Source organism: Pectinophora gossypiella, chromosome 20 (genome assembly GCF_024362695.1).
Source record: "Pectinophora gossypiella chromosome 20, ilPecGoss1.1, whole genome shotgun sequence".
Lineage (NCBI taxonomy): Eukaryota > Metazoa > Arthropoda > Insecta > Lepidoptera > Gelechiidae > Pectinophora > Pectinophora gossypiella.
The window spans coordinates 6,015,501-6,037,372 of NC_065423.1; the positions used below are offsets into that span (position 1 = coordinate 6,015,501).

Below are 21,872 nucleotides of genomic sequence, written 5' to 3' on the forward strand. Positions count from 1 at the left end.
GTGTTTGAGTATTATTTATTTTTAATTAGCATTTTTTTAATGTTTTATGCTTATAAATACTTATGTACGCGTGGCTTGAATAAGTAGAATAGAAATTAGAAAGCTGCTTAAAACTTTAGAACTTAGTATTTATAAATAAACTTATAAGAATAGGTTTGTTATTATTCATCAGATGGTTTTTAAATAAAAGTTAAATAAGATCACGACTTTATTACTTCATTAATTTATATTTAAAAAAGCGTTGTCAATTGTCATGATAAATATTGAATTTGTCAAAAAATTTAATGAGCTACGAAATTGTTTTTTCTCTACCTACTAATAATTTTTTCTACTCCTCTACTTTAATCTGGCATTTAAATAACCAAAAAGTCTAATATAAGTACATACATAATTAAACTCTTTGAAAAAGTGTACGCTCTATGGCCTATAAAAGCATTGTTTACAAAGTGTAACTGTACTATAATGTCGCCAAAAAAAGCATTGTTGTTTTTTTTTTTTTGACCTGGAAACTGGCACCTTTACTTTGTTTGGTGCCATAGATATACTATAAAAAAAAAAGTATACATTTGCCGCCATTTTCCCGCGCGTTGGAAAATAAATTGGACAAAATACCGATCTACATATCAACACTGCAGTAAAACCTACCAATGTACCCAATATTACCATATCACACAATACCATTCAAAATTTACATCTTCATTTTTATAAATAAAATTTTTCTTTGTATAATTTTTGTTTCATTTAAAATTACGTCGTCGTAGAAAAAGTATTGTATGCAACGTTGTATAACTAGGTCAAAAAATGCTCGTGGCGTCTCTTATTGCGATGTTCGCCAAGGCTCACATCGCAACTCACGCCACTCGCATTTTTTGACCCTTCTTATACAACTGTTGCATAAAATACTATTATTCAATAAAATTTTATGTAGGTGCGAGTACATTTTGTATGGAAACACCATAGTAGGTAGGTACCATACATATATATAGTTAAGATCACTTGAGAACACTTTGAAAGTCGTTTGCTAATAAGTAAACTTTTTTGTCAGTTATCAACTATGACGTTGGACTCGAAATATCAAAAACTTTTATCGCCTATTTAAATAAATAATGTGATATGAAAATACATGAATAAAAGCCCTGAAACTGGCTTTAGAACTCAATTATTAGTAATTCTATTCGAGATCTTCAATAAGTGAATCCAATTCCTTTTGAAGCTGAACGGATTCTTCTCTTTGCTTCAAGACGTCGTCCTTGAGTCGATCGACGTTGGCCTGCAGGAGTGCGTTGCCTTTCTTCAGCGCATTAACTCTGGACTCGTGACGCTTCAACCGCGTGTTTAGGTTATCCTTCTTCTTGGGTAGGGGGGCATCCTGATAGTGAAAAAACATTGATTAAAGGAGAATGGGCGAATCTGGTCCAAGAACCTCCACTGATGAGACTTATATGTAATGAAAGCTTATGCTTTCCCTATGAATCTGGCAAAGTTCTATCAGATTCTGTCCCGGGGTTCTTTTTTTACGGCCATGTTTGTCCTGGCTAAAAATGTGATAAAATACAGTGGGAGCTAAAATCGGCTCAAGATTTGTTGCTGGATAACTAAGTCTACATAAATAATTATGTATCATATTGTATATCATTTTAAAGAGGATCTTTTCCAGAATCCGAAACATAAAAAAAAACAAAAAAAAAATCTTTATGTAAGCGAATTATAGTCAATTTACATCTGCAGCGCCATTGTTTCTCGGTAGCTAAGTTCAAGTTTCATGCCTTTTACCCCTTCCAAAAGTATCTTACCGATTTTTTTATATTGCTTCCTGAATTTAATCTGAGTGATAATAACAAGAAAAATAAATAGACACCTCTCCGATAGAGACCGCCTAAGTCACTTGTCAGGTTAAGAATGCAATATCAGAAGAAGGAAAAAGTGATTGGGCTCCTTTGGAAAGGTTGGAAGGCGCAAAACTCGTACGTAGCTGCTGAGAAAAATGATGCTACGGACGTGAGTTGGCTAAAAGTCGCTTACATAATACATTTTTTTTTATTTGTGTTTCTGATTCTGAAAACCTTCCCCTTTAAAATTGATATACATTACGATATATAATTATGTATATATACTTAGTTAAATAGTTTTTCGACCACAAATCCTGAGGTGATTTTGCAGTCCACTACTGTACACTCAGGACAAACATGGCCGTAAAAAAACCCTAGGACAGAGTTTGATAGAACTTTGCCAGAATCATAGGACAAGTATAAGCTATCATTACACGCAATTCTCACCAGTGGAGGTTCTTGGACCAAGTTCCAAGTTGCTGATAAGCTTATATGCAATACCGTAATGACTTGCTAATGATGACGATTTCTTGCAATAGGCAATAGCTTAGGCGGTCTCTATCGGAGAGGTGTCTATTTATTTTTATTGTTATTATCACTCAGATCAAATTCAGGAAGCAATATAAAAAAAAATCGGTAAGATACTTTTGGAATGGGTAAAAGGCATGAAACTTGAACTTAGCTACCGAGAAACAATGGCGCTGCAGATATAAATTGACTATAATTCGCTTACATAAAGATTTTTTTTTGTTTTTTTTTATGTTTCGGATTCTGGAAAAGATCCTCTTTAAAATGATATACAATATGATACATAATTATTTATGTAGACTTAGTTATCCAGCAACAAATCTTGAGCCGATTTTAGCTCCCACTGTATTTTATCACATTTTTAGCCAGGACAAACATGGCCGTAAAAAAGAACCCCGGGACAGAATCTGATAGAACTTTGCCAGAATCATAGGGAAAGCATAAGCTTTCATTACATATAAGTCTCATCAGTGGAGGTTCTTGGACCAAGTTTCATACAAAAGTGCCCATTGTCATTTGAATAAAAGTCTAGATCACGAGGAGGATACTATTACCACAGATCATATAATACTACTATTTCGATCAACTTCGTAAATAACATAAGCTCACGACTAGGTATATCTCAATCGGGGTAGTCAGGTACATCCATCGAAGTTGAATTAAGTACCCACACCTCATAGAGCTATCTGGGGGGTTAAAATGGCCACATTGAAGCAATTCATCTAAAAGTAAGTGCGCAATGCAAACAGCAATATTGCTTTTTTAGATGAATTGCTTCGATGTGGCCATTTTAACCCCCCTGTACTTCTTTGTCTTTCTGTGTTTCAGAACTTCGTAAATCTTAGTAGTCTGGAACAAAGACCGAAGAAATTATTTAGCACTTTTTAGCATAATAATAATGCACAGCACATATCTGTTCAGAATATAATCCTAATCATAGGGTGGTATTAAAATAATCTCAGCTTTGAGACTGCCTTCAAGATCATGCCAATGTGACAGTTCTTATATACAAACAGGGACTTGAGTATGATCTTGAGGGCAGTCTCAGCTGAGATGAGTTTATTAGTACCACCCATAGTCCACCACGCGTAACAACATTGTGTCACCGGAAGGCAAATGGTAATTGCTCTAAACTTTGGCAAAAGTGGCTATTACCCGCGTAGAGACACCAGAGTGTTTATGTTCCGCGTGTGACGATATTCCAAATGTTTATTTTGTCAGACACGAGTCTTGGACACTACCCAAAATCGCGAAATCGCTCATCGCCGAAACAACGCACATTTCTTTATTTTTTCGTGGCGATGGATTTCGTAGTGATTTGTGGTTTTCTTCAGTTTTCTTTTTTTATGATATATTTCTTAGTAGAATTCATATTCTACTGAACTCAATTTCATTATTCACATGCGCTTTCGACGCGATCGCCGCGATATTTAATTTATTAGTGCCGAAGTAACATGATCTTTGCCAAACATTCGTTAAGTCGAATAATCTAAACAATCTAAGTACTTGTATAGTAATTTTGCCATTTCCGAAAGGGTAGATACCGGAGAATAGTGTAGAAAGTCGAATATGGAACGACTCCCCTATAGGCAGAAAGACATTGCGAAGCATATGCCCCGCATGCCTCGCAATATATGTGTAAGTATACACATATTACGAGGCATGTGGCTCGCACGCCGTACGCCGCTGCTATGTGTCAATGTACGTGAATAGCACATGCATTGATATACGATTACCATGCCTCGCCTAGATTTTGCGAGACGTGCGGGGCATATTATATGCTTCGCAATGTCTGTCTATTGGGGAGTCATTCCATATTCAACTTTCTACACTATCCTCCGGAATCTACCCTTTTCGGAAATGGCAAAATAACTATATATTTAGATTGTTTAGATTTGTATTAAGTACGTGAAGGTATGGTTAGGAGATTTCCGATCGTGTATAAGAGTATTTATGCAGTTTCTAACGCGATGAACTCATTACCTAAACAATCGCGCGTCATTAGTTTCTCTAAGAGGCGTTGCATTGTGACAACTTGTAGTCTGCCGGGTACCTTATTCGGGGTGTTTTTGTGAATAAGTCATCTTTGTGGGTACAGTCTGTCAATTGCTAAAGCTAACCAATCCCAGCCCTCACCTCAGGTTCACTCTCACTCTCTGTTTCGCTCTCAGTGTCCTGCTCGGTCTCCGTCTCAGTCTCCTCCTCACTCTCACTCTTCTTCTCGTCCTCCGACTCCTCCTCCTCCTCTTCCTCCTCCTCGTCATCCGACCCGACCTCCTTCATCATCGCCGCCATCTTGTCTACTTCACGCTTCAATTCTTTGTATTTCCGTTTCTCTTCCCTGTAACGACAAATATAAATATGATAAATTCATGTTTTATCTCAAGTAAGTTTGCACACGTAAGGATTATGTTATAAACAAGAGTGTGTGAAATAAAGCTTAAATGATCGAAGCTGCAGCTAAAGAAAGAAACAAAATACTCAACCAAGTCAGAGTTACGATGTGCTCTACAGGTGATACTTAACAACAAACCATGGAAAGTTCCTTATCCAGCTTAAAAGAAATGAAAGAAGTAAAGAAATGAAGAGATTTAATGAGAAGATAAGACATACAGTGCGGATTAGTGTAAAATTCTAAGACATGCTACGTATTTGGTGCTACGATGTTTATAACGACTCTACTCGACTGTGCAATATTTATGAGCATCAGCCTCTCACTATTGGACCGAACCATGACTTAAAATTCGCAAACAAATTCAGAAGATTGTGTCTAGAATCAAATGCGTTTTTAGCGAGGAGCATGAGGCTAAGGAAGGCTACTGACTTAAGCGCGGCCTGCTGGTTCTTGAGCGACATCTTGTACGCCATGCGCTCGCGCTTCATGTTGTCCTGCTTCTCCTTCAGGTGGCGGATCTTGTTCCTCATGTTGCGGACCTCCTTTTCTAGTCTCTTCTGTTTCTTTTCTTCGCTCTCCTCCTGTGTAATTACCACAAAAATATATTTTTAATCTTAAAAGAAACTTCTTTATATAAACTTCGTCGATGGAGTGGGTAAAGTTGAGAAAAATAACTTTTTATTAGACTGCTGCTGTCTAAATCTTATAATGTGATATTCGATTTGGTTTTTACCTCTTCTGGTTCAGATTCGGACTCCTCTTCGAAGCTGTCATCCTTGGTAACAGACAACTGTTGCCTGATGGCGTGGCTCGATCTTCTTGATCCACCTAATGTTGGCATTATACCCTGGAATATTCACAACAAATGGTGTTGGTCACTTTTATATGTTTTATTTACATTGCAACACACGGTTGTGTTTTTCTTTGCTTTTTATTACAATTGTTTCTTGTTTAGATTAACGGCGGTATGGCATTTGTTTTTTTGAAGGTAGATTGTTACTAGGGCAAAAATATTAGTGCTCAACAAGTCTATAATTTATATAATATAGTATAATGGTATTAATAAATAGGACCACCCGTTTGCTAATGCTACCGTGTTGCAGAAATAGCATAAGTTTAATACAATTCTACATAAGCCTCTTTTATATTTGCAAAGAAAACATGCGCTTTGTTATTAATCATGAGCGTTTGTCTTACCTCATAATATGTATTAGTATAAGCAGCATAAGCAATATTGTTATTAGCGGCGCTTTTCCTCAAGCTGTGAGCTTCATCTGAGTTCACATCTATGTTCAACAACCTACACTGTTTCTCAAACTCAAGCTGTCTCTTCTGATAGAACGATAGCGGTTCTTCTGACAAATCCATGGCTTCCAGGCTACTCTGTAAAGTTAGTAGAAGCATTTAACACGTTACGGGACAGAGCGTGTCAAGACGAGAGGCTAAAATCACTCTAAAAATTACACATGCATTTTTTGCTTCCGTACATTTTTCACACATAAAAATGTGTACAAAATGTGTGTCTGTTTTACAGGAAAAAATCCTGTAAAACTTTATGATGTGACACTACTCGGCTCCAGTATCTCACAATACGACACTAAATACGATTATGATTGCCCGATCTTTATCAGTTTAGATTCCAACTCAAATGCTCGTCTTTGGTCGCTCTCTCCAGGACAGTGTTAGACTACTATTAGTCGTTAATGTTATTGTATTTATTATTTATTGACTTTTAAAATATTTGTATCAAAAGCAAGTCGCTTAACAAAAACCGTATAATTACCGCAAGAGCCTGTTCTAATTTCTTTTCTAACTCTGCATTTCTTCTCTTTAACTCTTCGTTCTCTGTGAGCGCCGTGTCTCTTTCTTCGGCGGCATCTAGGTACCGTTTCTCTAAAGAATCAGCATTCTCCTTCGTTTTTTCTACTTCCATCTTTAGATTATTCACTAGTCTCTCATCATACGCGTCTGTTACAGAAATAACTGTCTTATGTTGTTCCTGTTTGATGATAGCTCGTTCTCTTGCTAACTCTGCTTCTAAATTCTGTATCCTAGTTAGGAGTCGTTTGTTCTCTCTCTCTTGAGCTTCCTTATTTCTGTTACACACAAATTCTCTCATAAGTAAGTAAATGCATTTCATATTTGAAGAAAATAGTCACATGTAAAAAATAATATCTTACCTAAGTTCAATGGCCAGCAGCTGTTTAGTAGATTGAAGGTCATCTCGGACCTTGTCAATGTCATCCATCTCATCAATTTCATCTTCTTCAGGCGCTGCGGGGACCTGGAAAATTGTTTCGAATGCACAATATTTTCAGGAAATGTATATAGATAGAAGAATGTTTTACTTTTAAAACCTTATTAGTTTAAATTATGTCAGTAATTTCGTTGCTGAAGCTTTTTAGAATTCCGAATCCCAAAGAGGAAAACACCACTTTGTTCTCTGTCCGTTTTACTGTCTGTCTGTCGAGACCTTTTATCTCGGGGTACATAAAATTAGTACTACCATACCTCTGCCAGCGCTACTCCAGACGGTGACGCAGCCAAGTTTGCTTGAGACATGGACTTTTGCACTTGCTCCTCAATGGTCATCTGTCTTCTGAACTTCCTCAAGCCCTCAAGGTTTGGTTTACTTCTGTCATTAGTCTTTGTCTTCTTCAATCTCACACCCTTAGAGATTTCCTTCAACAACTCATTGTGGGAGTTTGGCTTCTCTGACTCGAAGATAAACTGATCTTTGTTCTTTACTACTGCCGTCCTTGTGATGATTGGACTTGACCTGAAATACATCAACAGAGAATATAAGGTTTTATAAGTAATAATGAATATTTTATACTCAATCATATTTTTTAAAAGAGTATATAGAAAACAAATAGCCGTTTGAGGGAAGAAGAGGTGCCGTTGGGATACAAAATCTTGACGTCATTTTTAAATTTTAATTTTTAGTTAGTATTTTAGTCAAAGGAAAGGAGAAGAAAGAGTGTGGCAGCGTTACTGTACACGACAAAGCTCGTTTGGCACGAGTTGGCTCATCGTCGTACATTTTTACAGAACGATAAAATCTGTAGACTACTGAATTTACGATTCATGTTTATTGTAATGCTTTTGGAGCTCAGACACGTCGTGTGTCAATAACCCGATTTGACGTCTACTACTTTGTTTGCATTAAAATAAATACTGTTTAAGCTAACTTATTTAATTTGATTTTCACAACGGGTGATTCTTCGATGATTGCTTACGTTGAAATTAAAAACTCCTTTTTTATCTCTATCTAGGCTTTACCTAGAATCGTTTTACTCACTATTTCCTTTGTCATCTAATAATTAAGTATTCTGTTCTTTTTTTATTGGATCGTCTCTAAAATTTTTGACGTCTTTTGAACCTGAATGATCCTGAGAGATATTTTTGTGCTAAGCCAGGAAATGACAATTCTCTACAACAACGTCTCACCTGTCATTACAAACAACGTGTTTGAGTTTCTTCCCCTGCTCGACCTCCTTCATCATGTCGCTCCAGTCCGGTCGCCTCCGGGGTCGGCTGCGCAGTTGCTCTATCTTCTTCAGTTTGTTGGGGTCTATCGGCGCCTTCTTGAACTCTGGAGGCGGAGGCATCTTCGGTGGCAGGGGCGGCGGCATCGGCGGCGGGGTCGGCTTTAGTAAGCCTAGGGTTGAATAAAATAATTACAGGTACACATGTTAGAATAAATCAATTTCTATAAATTGTAGGCGTAATTTAATTACTTAAAGAGGGAATCATAGGTGAAGAAATCGTCATTAGACATAAGTATTAAAGTATATTTAAAAGTATCAAATTTATCATTAATATGAACAAATATAGCAAAAGCCCTAATGGAATTATTGGACAGTAATGTTTTAGGACTTAATTCGGACAGAATTAAATATCTAACTAATCACTCCGTGGATGAAGAATAAAGATGTGGTACATCTATAATATGGTTAACCTCTAAAGAGAGCTCCTTGAACTTCCTCGATTTCAGCCATTGTAATTAAATATCACACTAATTATCACTTCACAATAGAACAGGACACCACCTTTAACACATCTACAAATATTACCCTCAATTCAGTCTTAAACTTTTTTAATAGTAAGTATAACACATTTGGTTATAAGTATATAAGTATTTGGTTATAAGTAATAAGTTCACAATTTCTGCTAAAGTAGTTAGGATCCAGCTCAGTTTTGATCTTAACTGAAGCATTCCGGTATTCGCACCTGACGTGCGCACGCGACGCACGCGGAACTATCTGAGACTATTTTGGATCGCACTTAGACCACAAATCGTCTGGCATACAAGAGATCAAAAGGTAACGAGCAGATATTCCTTTTAAGCAGTTAAGAGAGAGAAATGCTCAATAATTACCAAACTCTAGAATTAGTTATTGATGTTAGGTACATGTTCTGTTTTTGGGAGAGTCTTACTCAAAAACAACATAAAAGCAGATAAAATAGAAATACAATGGTGCTAATTCCTGTAAATACCATCTAATTTTATTTTAAGTTATATCTGTCATTTTCTTATCCGCCGAAAAGGAAAGGGACGGGTGATGTTATGCTTGTCGATTGACAAGCATAACATTTATGGAACACACGTCAATTTTAAGCACAAATCTAAACCAACCGTCTAAAAATTTTACATACGTCAATAACCCGACACAGTTAAGTAGACAGCACGTCAAACGGATTGCATACCAGCGACGTACCTTTTGATTCGCCCGGGTTATTCATTCATTTACTCATTCTTCCTAAAATTAAGAGCTGTGAATCATCCGTCCCTTTCCTTTTAGACGGATATGAAAATGACGGATATAACTTAAAATAAAATTAGGCGGTGTCTGCAGGAATCGGGGCCAATGCATGTGTAAAGATGAAAGGGAAAATATGCAGGTACGTAAGTACTTAATTGTATAGAATTATAAAAAGTATAAACGTATATAACATTAAAAATCATCAATATTTTAATAAACATTGAATACAGAAAGAAGAAGAAAATTGAAAATAATTAGACTTCGACTTGAATCACGAAGCCATCTTCGGCAAATAATCTCGTTTATGACGGTATGTCTTGCCAAAATCGAATTTAATTGATGCACCAATGCGCTTGCGCTGATCGAATACGCAATCAGTCAGCTAATTATAAATCAGGAAAGTGCCAGTGTGTCAATGTTTGTATCACAGAACGAGATCTATTCTAATCTACCTGATTCAGTGAGCTACATTGTCGGAACATTAGATTTAAAAATAAAAACAGAAATTAATACTACTTAAGTACCTACTTCATGATTCATTGGTGATTGGGTCAGCTGTTTTTGATGACAATGAAACTGATTTTTCATATAGATTACAAGATGTTTTGATACTTACAGTAATTTTTAAACCTATCTATAACTTAGTGCTTACGATTACAAAGTAACTACATGTCAAAGCTAAACTACAACGATATAAGTACCAAAAAGTAAATTAAACTTTAAAAAAATGTGAAATAAGTGAACTTACTTCTCAAGCTTTCATTCTTTGTGAGTGTGTGTCCTTTGGGAATCTCATTATTTAAAGTCTTATCTATATTTTCTTTAACTCTTTCATGTAGAGGATCTCTCCATTTCTTCACTGGTCCCATGTCATCTTTCGAAGGCTGCTTCGTCAATGAGGGCTTCCGAGGAGGCAGCTGGAAAAACAATCGATTTTAGTAGGAAAACTCCACAATAATTTACGGAGCTTACAGGACCACAAGTCGTCAAAAGGCAATTTGTAGCCAAAAATGGTCGGCCCATTTAAGTTCTAAAATGGAATAAACCACATTATGGATAATAAACCATATTAATTCATAATACAAGGAACTAGTCCCTTCACCCACAAGATGATCCATCGTTATTTCAGGTTACTTATCGTTAGATAAAAGTAAAAAACTATCTTATCGAATCACTCAGTCAACGTTTACTTTTACAACAAGCCCGGGATAATAAACATTTTGTACCTTACTTGGAAAGATTCTGACTGAAAGGGTTTTAATTACTCGTCTTAAAACTAACCTTAGGTGTTTTGTCCAATGGCGTAGGCGGTTTGGTAGCCATTTTTGGTTCTTCGGATTTATTTTCGGTTTTGACTTTTTCACTAGCTTTATTTACTGGCTTTGTTTCTACTTTAGTATCTTTAGCACTTTTATTTACTACACTTTTGTCATTACTGTCTTTATCATTTGCAGTAGTAGATTTAGGCACTACTGTGCCAAATTTCTTATTAATCGGTCTTTCATAGGGTACGTTGTTAGTTTTATCATTTACTGCAGTACTATTTTTAACTGTAGGTTTTTCAGTAGTATTATTACTGGTTTTACTTAACGGTTTCTCATTTACAGAAGATTTAGGTGTTGGTTTATCATTTACAGCATTATTAGTCTTCGATAAAGGTTTATCGTTTACCGTGCTATTGGTTTTATTCAATACTTTCTCATTTGTAATACTACTAGGCTTAGTTGGCCCGTTCTTTTCTGGCTTTTTGTCAGCGATAGTAACAGATTTTTCTTTAGCTTTATCATCAATTGTTCTGACGCTTCTCAAAGTTGGTTTTTCCACGGGTCTGTCATTGGCCTTATTGTTGCCTTTTTCATTCAAACTTAGTTTGTCTTCTAGTTTTGGGATTGTCTCTATAGACTTCAAGGCTGATTTTGTAAACTTAGAGGCCCTTTCTTCTGCTGCTTTGGATCGCTCTTGTAGTTTCGTCGCTGAGGGTTTGACTAGCTTTTCTTCTACAGTTTCTGACACACCATTTTCTGCTTTGTCTCTGACTGTGGACTGTTTCTTCAGGACAGCTGTAACAAACAAGTCACTTGATTTAGTATCGTTATTGGTGCAAAACGTGTAAGTAAACATTGAGTTGTTTTCATAGGCGCGTAATAAAATTCTATAATTATACATCGTGTCATTCGCGTTATGTTTGGCAAGCTTTGCTGTTCCCAATTGTATGCCATTTCATTACCGAATAACCTTTGGTTTTAAGATTTACGTAGTGATTTTATTGCAATGATACTTTTTTTCAAAACAAGGCAGTATCATAAAGTGAATCACATTTGATAGTAAGTAAATTAACAATCAACCGTAGGTCCACGTAATAAGTAGTTAAGGGATATTCCCATCTAAGTAAAAATAATTAACAATCGTTCATTATTTTATTGGAGTCACACAGAGATAAAAGAAACATTAGTGATTCATGTAATCTTATTTATAATAAATGTTATTATTTTGATATACACTTCTGAACTAAGATAAAGTCCCTATTTAATAACATATCTAGAAACTATGACCTTTCAACTAAATACAGACCTAAAAGTATATTTTTTAAAAAGTTCCCTCAAACAATATTGCGGTCACATAGTAACATACTTACTTCAATGACCGCAGTGTTTCTGTTTTTATTAATGTCTTTAGTTATCTAAGTACCTATCAATCATTTGTTTACTTAACACTTTCAAGGACAGAACGTATACGGACGTTCCGATTCCAAGTTTTTCGTTATGAAATCTACTACAATTTGCCATAAAAAATCCCGAAAATGGTTGCCTTATTGCTTTTGGAATGTCTTGTTGATCCTCAAAGCGGGTTATTATAGTGAAATTGATGGAGGCACGTGCGGCGGCCCCGCTGCATGCGCCAGCGCTGCCAAAACGACGGCCTTCGCTATTTACAGCGGCTCCTTGTCAAAACCACGCACTATATGGCCTACGACACACGAGGCGTTTGTTATGATATGCTAATGTAGTTGAACTAAATACAGAAATTTATGAGTTTTACTGATAGATTGAAGTTTAAATTGGCTATCTATTCAGACGTAAACATAGCTAAGTAGTTTTTCCAAGAATTACAGTTTCAAAATTTTTGACTTTTTTAAAGCGGCAACCTTAACTTCCATTTTTCTTCCATTTTCCTTTGATACTTTGAACTAAAAGCTATAAAGAGCTTTAAAGCTTTTTGTTTATTTTTGTCACACAGTATCGTACGTTAAAGACCTGCACAAAACAACCCGTTATTCGAAAATACATGTTCTTATTTCGCCCAATTTACTCCAATTTCTTCTTGTCATGATTGCTTGTTCGGGACGAGTGAAAATCTATTAAATAGCCGGACATGGTAGAGCAACTATGTAATTTTACTGTACAACAACTTTGTTAGCTATTTAACATTGTCTGTTATAGAACATTCCACAACTGTCTCGGAGTGTAACCCTAGCGATCAAGTTTAAGATCTCTTATAAATCAAGCGCCGTAACCCCAACATTTCGTTTTATTTGTAAAAGTCTGTCCTCTCTAAAAATATCCGGAATGGCGGCGAGCTGAAAATATCTCAACGAGTCTACGTTTATATGAGCGTCATGCTACAGTCCAAACTTTTTTCCAATGCGTTTGCGTTTTTCAATGTAGAGATTGATTGTTTTGTTTTCGTTTAAATGTACTTTTTAATGTGAAAATTGGTTTACAATTGGGCGTCTTCCAGAGCTCACTTTTCAAGTCGTTTAATAATCAAAATGGAATGAGTGGTAGAAATATTACAGGTACCCAAAGACCTAGTAATAGGTTGTAGAGTTTAATGTGTTTGAATATATCACTGACTTGAGCTTTGTGACATTGAATTTAATCGCATTTACTTTATCTGCGCAGTTGTAAATTTGCATTAAGTTATTCACAGTTTCTCATCACTGGAATTTTCCACGAACATTTCCAATCGTGACTCGTATATTTCAGAAACAAACTCGAACGTTTACAGGAACAAAACAATCACTAGCTGTACCTTTAGTTTTGTAAGCTTCACGTCACTTTGTATCCAGTCCAGTGTTCTGCACTACTGACACACTGTGGAACGTACCACGCCACACACTACTTAGTCCAAGAACAGAAATGTAACTTCTCTTAATTTCCTTTTTTGTGAATTTTCTCCGAGGTTACCGAACGCGTCGAACGCAGTAGCCGGTTCCACACTCCAGACTAACGAACAAAGTTGGAAACGTTGGAGAGTCAATTATTCGGAACTCGTGTCTCCTGCCAAAGTTTCGGGCAGGTGCTGACGTCACCATGTACATATATCAACAGGTTGATATAATGCACTCTGAAATATAGCCGCCTAGGTACTGCTCGCAGAAAAATGCGTAAACAGAAAAAAAAACCTATGACGATAATGAGAGCGAAACGCACTGTTTCACGATTCGGACCAAACTGTTGAAAGCGGGTTAAGACTTGTTTATCCTATATTTTTAACCGACCCACCAATGAAAAGCTTAGTTGAGATTAGTTATTGAGAAACAAAATGATGAGTTGTTTGAAGCTTTCAGTATGGTGGCCAAAACAATAACAAGGCGTTACGTCAGAACTTTCTACGCGGGACTTTATATCTTTGCATTTTATATTGTAGGAACTTTTTTTTATCACGTGCTCAGAGGTGAAGGAAAACATCGTGAGGAAACCCACATTCCCGTGAAATGCATTTTCGTAGGTATGTGACCTTAGCTGTATTGGGCTGGTTTTCCCTTAGCGGGTTGGAAGGTAAGACTGGCAGTCGCTTCTGTAAAAAACCAAACCTGTCAAATCTTCAGGTTAGGTAAGCGGACCCTGTGAAAAACGGGATAATGCTAAGGAGATGATGATACGTACCTAGCAACTTTTTTACTATGACTGTATTATGTAAGTAACCTCTAATTAGTGTCAGATAATGCTACAATAAAATCTTTTCTGTTGTACTTAATGAAGATGTAGGTTACTTTTGATGTTAGATCTTTTTACAACCTTTTTTGTATAAAATCTTTTTATTTAGAATATTTTTCCTTTTTCTATACGATATTGTTTTTTCTATCTGTCATTGTACTTCAGGTCCTATGGAAGATTGAAATACTCCTTCCTACTCCAAATTACTCCTACAACTGAGAACACACTCCAGTTTCACAAAGACATTGCAGTTCAAACTTAAAGACGGCTGACCTGATTACCAGAAATAACTTTTTGAGAGCGTTCGTAATCAAATAGTGCCGACAACACTTTTGGTTTTGGACGAGTGAAAATAATAGTGACTAGATAATATGACGATGGTTGCGTTGCTGACGCTACCGGCGCCCACGCAGCGGACGTGACGTGTCATAAGCTGATTTTTCACAACACTGGGATTCCGCGTAGCTTTTGCCAGTTTCTAAATTCGATTAAAAATATTTCGTATTTATCTGTATAATTATTATTTTTGTATGTAAGAGGAAGTAGATGCCTTTTCAAATTGGTCGTGTTACTTGGCAGCTGTTACACAAGCTCGTTAATATATTTTGGAGCTTTTACTGTCTACCTATATTCGTAATTATTGTTTAATCAGTTTGTATTTTCGTTGTATATAAGTATGCGTCGTATGTATTTGAATGAATTTGTATTTGATGTCTTACCAACATTGATGAGTTTCATAATGTACAAAATTAGGTACTTACTTACATAAAATATTATAGTACCGTCATTTTATAATTCGTAGCATCATAATATGCGTAGGTGTAGAGCGTGCACTAGTCGTAAATTTTCGCTTTAATATTTTATTCAGTCTAATTTATGATACTGTTCAAGCGACATATGTATTGGGTGACTGCTTGAAGGCTGATGGGATGTTAGCTTCGATTTATTACTGTACGGAAACCTAAGCGAAATTCTTTATTCCTTTTTGCACAGCCAAGTAGTGAATGCCATCAGACAAATACATCATCTCAGTTTGATGAAGACTTAGCTTCCTCAATAGTAGCTTGTGTGAATGTACCTCAGAGCTATCCCTTCATACAATCTTATTTTATTTAGCCTATTCGATCCCACTGCTGGGCAAAGGCCTCCCCTTGATTTTTCCACTCCTTTCGACTTTGCGCGATCTCCGGCCAATCCCTCTGATAAGCATTGAGGTCGTCACACCATCTTTTATGCGGTCTTCCTCGACTTTTATGCCTGCCTTGAGGTATCCGGAATATCTTCATACAAACAATATTTTATTTTCATATAAAAAGTTTGTACCAAATTCAGATTAACGCGATTAAGCATTATCTAGATAACTCAATGTTTAAGGAAACGTTCAAGGCATTAACTTGACCTACCTTAATGATGACCGACATACAAACTCATGGCAAATAGGTACTTAAGTATGTAAATAAAAAGTACAAATTGTTTTGTTGACCTCACACTTAATTTCAGTGTTTCCGCAAATTGTAAGAATTATTATAATATTCAACTCACGTTTCAATGTTCGCGTACTTGGAGCGGGGGCATCCTTTGAGACCTCACTCGGGGCCTTGGTCTCCACAGGCTTCAGTTTCCGCTGGGTCCATGGCGGCGGGGCCTCACTGTCCTTGTCCTTCACCCATGGGGGCCTGTAGTTTTCCCGTTTGGGGCCTGTTTCCCGACTCACGTTACCAATCGGCATTTTGGTGTTCTGTCGACAAATGTGTGGTGTGAGTTGTGTGAGGGCAGTACGTGAATATATTTGGAGGGTGGATATATAAAAAAAACATAATAAATGACGGCTCTGTGTGTGTGTGGTGTCGGGTCTATGGTTCATTGGATTATCTTTGGGCTCACAATCCGGATGTACCGGGTACGAATCCCGGTGGGGTTAGTGACATCGTAATGAATACTGAGGGGGGTGTGTGTGTGATGATCTTGATGTGCTTCGGAGGGCACGTTAGACAGTTGGTCTTGGCTACTATTTACTTAAGCAAGTATGTAGTAGGGACCTGTGGCGGCTCAATACTAACCATGACGCCAGGGGAAGGAAAAGATCGTGACACCCATAGGCCTGAGAAAACAATCGGGAGAACGGTGATCGGTCATCTTTAGGACCGCCGTTAGGTGCTTATATTATGCACAGAATTGATACGTACAGTTATAAATATAAAATAAATATTTTCTATCAACCCTGACCATGACTTTCGTTCCACATTCTCTCTCTCTCTCTCTCTCTCTCTCTCTCCTCGATAAAAAACACATTCAGAGGACACGCTGTAGTCCTCCCACATTTCTGGAGCTGTGGCACTTAAATAAAATAATGAAATCATAGTTTTTCATACTCGTAAACATTGGCCATACACGCCGCTCCATTCATCCAACGCTTTATATTTAGCTCGCCCGTCATGCTACCCGTGTTATTCTAAACACTTGCGAACATTAAAACTGTACGAAAGCTTCCGTTATCATTAGGTATCAAACATGTAGATTGAAAATCTTTAAATTGAAAGGCTATCTCCGCAATCTTTATGTTCTGGCTTGGTTTGGTCTTGGGTGGAATTGTAACCTTACGTTTCATCCCGTTTATGTCGTAAGAGTCAACTGGGAACAACATTGTAAATGTTACAGATGGGTAGTATTTAAATCGTTTATTATCAAATTAATATCAAGGTAAGTAAACTTATTTACATATTGTGTTATCGATCGCCATCGACTCGCAAAGAAAATTACTACAAACACCAAATATATGTAAAGATCTGGGGGGTTAAAATGGCCACATCGAAGCAATTAATCTAAGAAAGCAAGGTTCCAATTTGACATTTGCGCATATAAAAGTAAGTGCGCAATGCAAAGAAATTTCAAATAGCAATATTGTTTTCTTAAATGAATTGCTTCGATTTCGATGACTTGTGAAAACTTGTACGGGCAGGCTAAAAATGTAGACCCATTTTACCGGGTGTTGGGAACCAACTCGAATTCAAAATGTCTTTATTCATTTGGTGACATAGTTAAAATTTGAATCGTCATTTTTTAGCATGATGAATTTCTAAGTAAGTAAGTAATTGTAATATTATTGTTCTTAAGCGATAAAATCAATGTTCCTTGTAATGTATGTTTATCATAATGAATTAATTTGGTATAATATTTTGTATTATAGATAAACTTATTTTAACCTTTTTATCACACTGCTATAGTGTCGTAAATTGTTAATATAACAAGAAAGTGCGAAAAATACGACATCGGCAATACACCATCATTTATTGTTGTCATGATAATAGTATTATCATGAATTCAGAGCCGTGGTAACCCAGTTGCAAGAACCCTTGACTTTCATTGTGAGGTTACAGGTTCGAAATCCAGCATGAATCCTATGATTTTCGAAATATTTGGATCATAAATGATTAACACGTGTTCAGCGGTGACGGAATACATCATGAGGAACCCCACATTCCCGAGAAATACGTTTCGGGGGTAGGTATGTGAGGTAACCTATTATTATTGCGTATGGCAGACAAATATCCTGCTTGGATCAAATATCCAGCTTAAGCTCCCTTAACCAAGTCTCTGCTGCATCCGTCACACAATCGGCTATATTGGGCTGGTTTTACCTTTCGGTTTGGAAGGTCAGATATGCAGTAATTGCCTCTGTATAGACAGGCCGTAATTGGACCTGTCAAATTTTCAGGTTAGGTAAGCCTGACCCTCTGAAAACAGGATAATGCTATGAAGATATAGCATCATGAATACACGACATCGTTAATTATTTTGTAATAAGTAGTGATACTTAGCTAAATAATTTTCTCTGTTTTTTTTTTTAGTTTGCCTTTTCCACTCTGTGTGGCTCATTTTTCATGTCTAAGTGATAGTGTGATGTTATGATTGTTTTAATTATTAAAGTCATAAGTAAGTCAGTAGTAAGTTATAATTTAAGTAGGTATTACTTTAAAAAGTGAAGTAACCTAAGTGGGGTTTCCCTGGAGTATTCATAATTGTATTACTAAGAATACCATCCAGACGTCTTTCGTAGGGGAATATTTTAAATAAAGATAAATTGTGAATTGGGTCGTGTACTAGGTTAAAGATATATTATAAAATTCTGATTACTAAATAAAAACAGATCTAAAACAAAAAAGCAGTAAAAGCTTTTTTTTTGTAACTTTATTTATAAATTTTAATCAAGAAAACGTAATAATAAGTCCGAGAAAATTGAAAATATAATGTTATATTATTACATTTTTCAATTACGTCACAGCGTGCTTTTCCATATAAATTCCATAGAAATTTCTTGTTTTGACATTTAGTATAAAGTAACTGATTTGACTAGTTGGAAACTAGTCTATTCTAGTTTTTCAACTTTATTATGACATTTAGTAGATAAGAAAACTTTACATAATATGTTAAAATTAAAAAAAAAAAAGAATTTTGCGACGGAAAATTCCATTTCATATCAACTCAGAATTATGGTCTGAATCATCCCTCAAAGTTTTCGTTACTATGTCACTAACACCCTGTATAAGCAGGAGCGACCAAACAAAAATTTTTATTTAGGCAACATGACGGCATGCGGAAACGGGCACGCATTCACATATTCACAGTTACTTATGTAAGTATTATGAGATATTGTAGCAAATTTGTTTTGTATTACGGAATTTCTACGTATAGATCAATGTAAACATTTGGCCAGTTCGTTATTAACAGCTTTTGTGATGTACGTTCACGTTGTTAGTTTACGTACCTACTATGTTAGAATCCTTCCTAGTTCTGTGGAGACATTTTTCTTTATTGCACGTAAGTCGAAAGGGTTATTGTCAATGGCAGTAGGCGAATATTTTATTGGAAAGATTGTTTTTTCAACAAAGCGCGATCAGCAGGGTTTCATGCGCAACGTGATAAAATTATGTATCGATTCAATACATTTTGTCGGAATTGATAAGTTTGTTTTTTTCCCTAACATGCGTGACACGTGATTCTGTCCGTATTTTGACAGAACAACATGACTTATTTGGGTTCACAATTACTACATCCTGCCTTCCTAAGGTCACAGGACACACGTGTCCTCATATTGATTTATGTTGAACTATCGGCGGTGGCCCCTGGCTGTTTGTTTTACAAAACCGGGTGCCATGCCGTCTGCTACTACCAGTTTTTGTTCACAATTTGACACCATTGGTTTCATATTTTAATATTTAAGTTTATAGCTGTGGACACCGGAGAGGCGTTAGCGCTTCGTTTTTCTTCAGACTTTTTATACTGATGTGGCTTTTTGTAGATTTGTCTATGACGGCAATCTCTAATCTCTATATGACCGCTGAAACGGAGAGTGCCTTCTTCTTCTGTCGTGTCAGTTGTTACGTTGATTACCAACCCCATCAACCCTGGTGTCAGGGTTACTATTGAGCTGCTCATGCAACGACTACTAACTTACATCAGTAAGTAGCAACCGGGACCAATGGCTTAACGTGCCTTCCTTCACGGATTATCTTACTTTCGGACAATCAAGTGATCAGCCTGTAATGTCCTAACCAAACTAGGGATAAGATGACCGTGACAAAATTTTATCACGTTGCGCATGTTAGCCCTACTGGTGGTGTATGTGCCTACCCCAATGGAAAATAGGCGTGATCTTGTATATGTAGATATGGGTAGTCTAACACGATCGCCTTTACTGTTGCTATGGCAAGAGCATACTTAGATACCGCCTACAAACGATAAGCTGTTTTGACTTTACCTATTGTAGATGAACTCGTGTGCCATGCAGCCCCAGGGGCCTGTTTAATAATTACAATTGTAAATTACAACGACAATTTGATGTTCATTACGTAGCTAATATGAAACTACAAAATATTCGTGATCACACACTCCGCAATGTACATCAAATTGTCATTGTAATTCACAATTGTAAGTTTTATTAAACAGGCCCCAGGTCGGAACTAAGTAATCCAAGTAGGCCTATTTACAAGTCTCATTGGTATAGCACAAGATTTTGCAGAAATTACTAAATGATAAAGCTTGTTTAATTTAGTTTGTTTGTTTTTTTAATTTCCTTAAGCTGTAGGTACTCTTAAAATTTAACCGAAGATTGTTAAATTCAAGAATAAAAACTCAAATATTTAAAATTTTATGTAAATATCACGTAAGTAATGAAAACTATCAACGAAGATGTCGATCTACGAAAATAAGATTCGAGGAATTTGTACAGCCATTACGATTTTATTATCTCTGTAAACTTGTCTTTCTACACACGCATTGTTTTATCTATTATTTTTGGTGACCTAGCTAGTGGAATAGGTGGAGGGGTGGTTGGATATGCAAGTATATGGCGGAGTTCTTTCTTTCCAGAACTAGCGCACCCCTGATGCCGGGCAGCAGCGGTATCAGTACTGGTTGGAGGCCGAGGAAATGGATTCTGGTAGGGTTCTAGCTAGAACATCACCGATTGAGAAATTGGTCGGTGTACTGCGGAACGGAAGGCGATTGGGGCAACCACCGTTCTACACGCCCTATCTATGGAGTAATGAAGGCGATTACTCCACCGACAAGAGCGCAGCTCTTACTTGATATTATTGTATAAGTGGAGGAATTATGTATTTTTGTGCATTTTTTGAATTCAGAAATAAAAGTTGACTTTTCTACTCTAGTCTAACGAAGTGAAATTCGTATACTTAATCTACAATTGCACTTCTGTAATGATGTACTTATTGATATTACATAGGAAAATGTTTTATTTATTTAAGTTCTACATGCCTACAGCTTTTCTTTTAATGGAATGAAATGCTAATATTCATAGACTGTACTCGTATCTATCATCATTTGACAACAGGTGAGTTGGCGGTCAACCGTTGACTTACTTTAAATAGAAACCAACACAGTATTGTCTGTTGAGACCACTCAGCAGATAATACTATAAGTAATTAAACAAGTTACTATAGGTGTAAGGCAGTCTAAAGTTTTATAATTATAGGTAAGAAGAGTAAGCTTCAAACATATTTTGTTAATAAAGCAAGAAAGTGATAAACATTTTGTATAAAATTTTGCAGATAGGTAATCAAAATAATCCAGAATACTTGGCCGTCCTTCTGCTCTTCAAATAGAAACACCTACTTTCCCAAGAAACCTAATCTATTATCTCGAAATATCCTGTCATGTGCTTGTTAGTGTGCTATGTAAGTGTTTTATATGTGCACGAATTTCTCACTTTTTCTTATCACACCAAGCACAACACTAGGGGAGTTCAAATCATTTCAGGAGTCGGAAAACTCGGAGCGACTCGGACGTACTCGGCGACTCGGAAGAACTCGAATTTTTAATTCGGAGGGTTCGCAAGACGCGGTGTGGAGCGCGCGTGGTTCGCGACTAACCTCGGAATTCGTGAACAATCTCTGGA

At 36.5% G+C, this 21,872-nt stretch overlaps 1 protein-coding gene across 1 annotated transcript; it reads right to left on the reverse strand.

Annotated features, from left to right (window-relative positions):
- Nucleotides 1-316: 316 nt before the first annotated feature.
- LOC126375990 (glutamic acid-rich protein-like) lies at nt 317-21,850 on the reverse strand. The gene is made up of 12 exons (XM_050023130.1): nt 21,684-21,850; nt 16,001-16,196; nt 10,800-11,578; nt 10,267-10,435; nt 8,203-8,413; nt 7,264-7,531; nt 6,933-7,036; nt 6,536-6,848; nt 5,486-5,599; nt 5,182-5,333; nt 4,494-4,698; nt 317-1,369 (listed from the first exon to the last, which is right to left on the reverse strand). Exons 2-12 carry the CDS (start codon nt 16,185-16,187, stop codon nt 1,172-1,174), a joined length of 2,700 nt encoding a protein of 899 aa, XP_049879087.1. The 5' UTR covers nt 16,188-16,196; nt 21,684-21,850; the 3' UTR covers nt 317-1,171.
- Between the last annotated feature and the right edge of the window lie 22 nt (nt 21,851-21,872).

Coding starts and splice junctions, on each gene's coding strand:
- LOC126375990 (XM_050023130.1), bottom strand. CDS start 16,187: ATGCCGATTGGTAACGTGAGTCGGGAAACAGGCCCCAAACGGGAAAAC. Junction 7,532..8,202: donor CACGTTGTTTGTAATGACAG/GTGAGACGTTGT, acceptor GATGTATTTCAG/GTCAAGTCCAATCATCACAA. Junction 5,600..6,535: donor AATTAGAACAGGCTCTTGCG/GTAATTATACGG, acceptor TGAATATTCCAG/GGTATAATGCCAACATTAGG.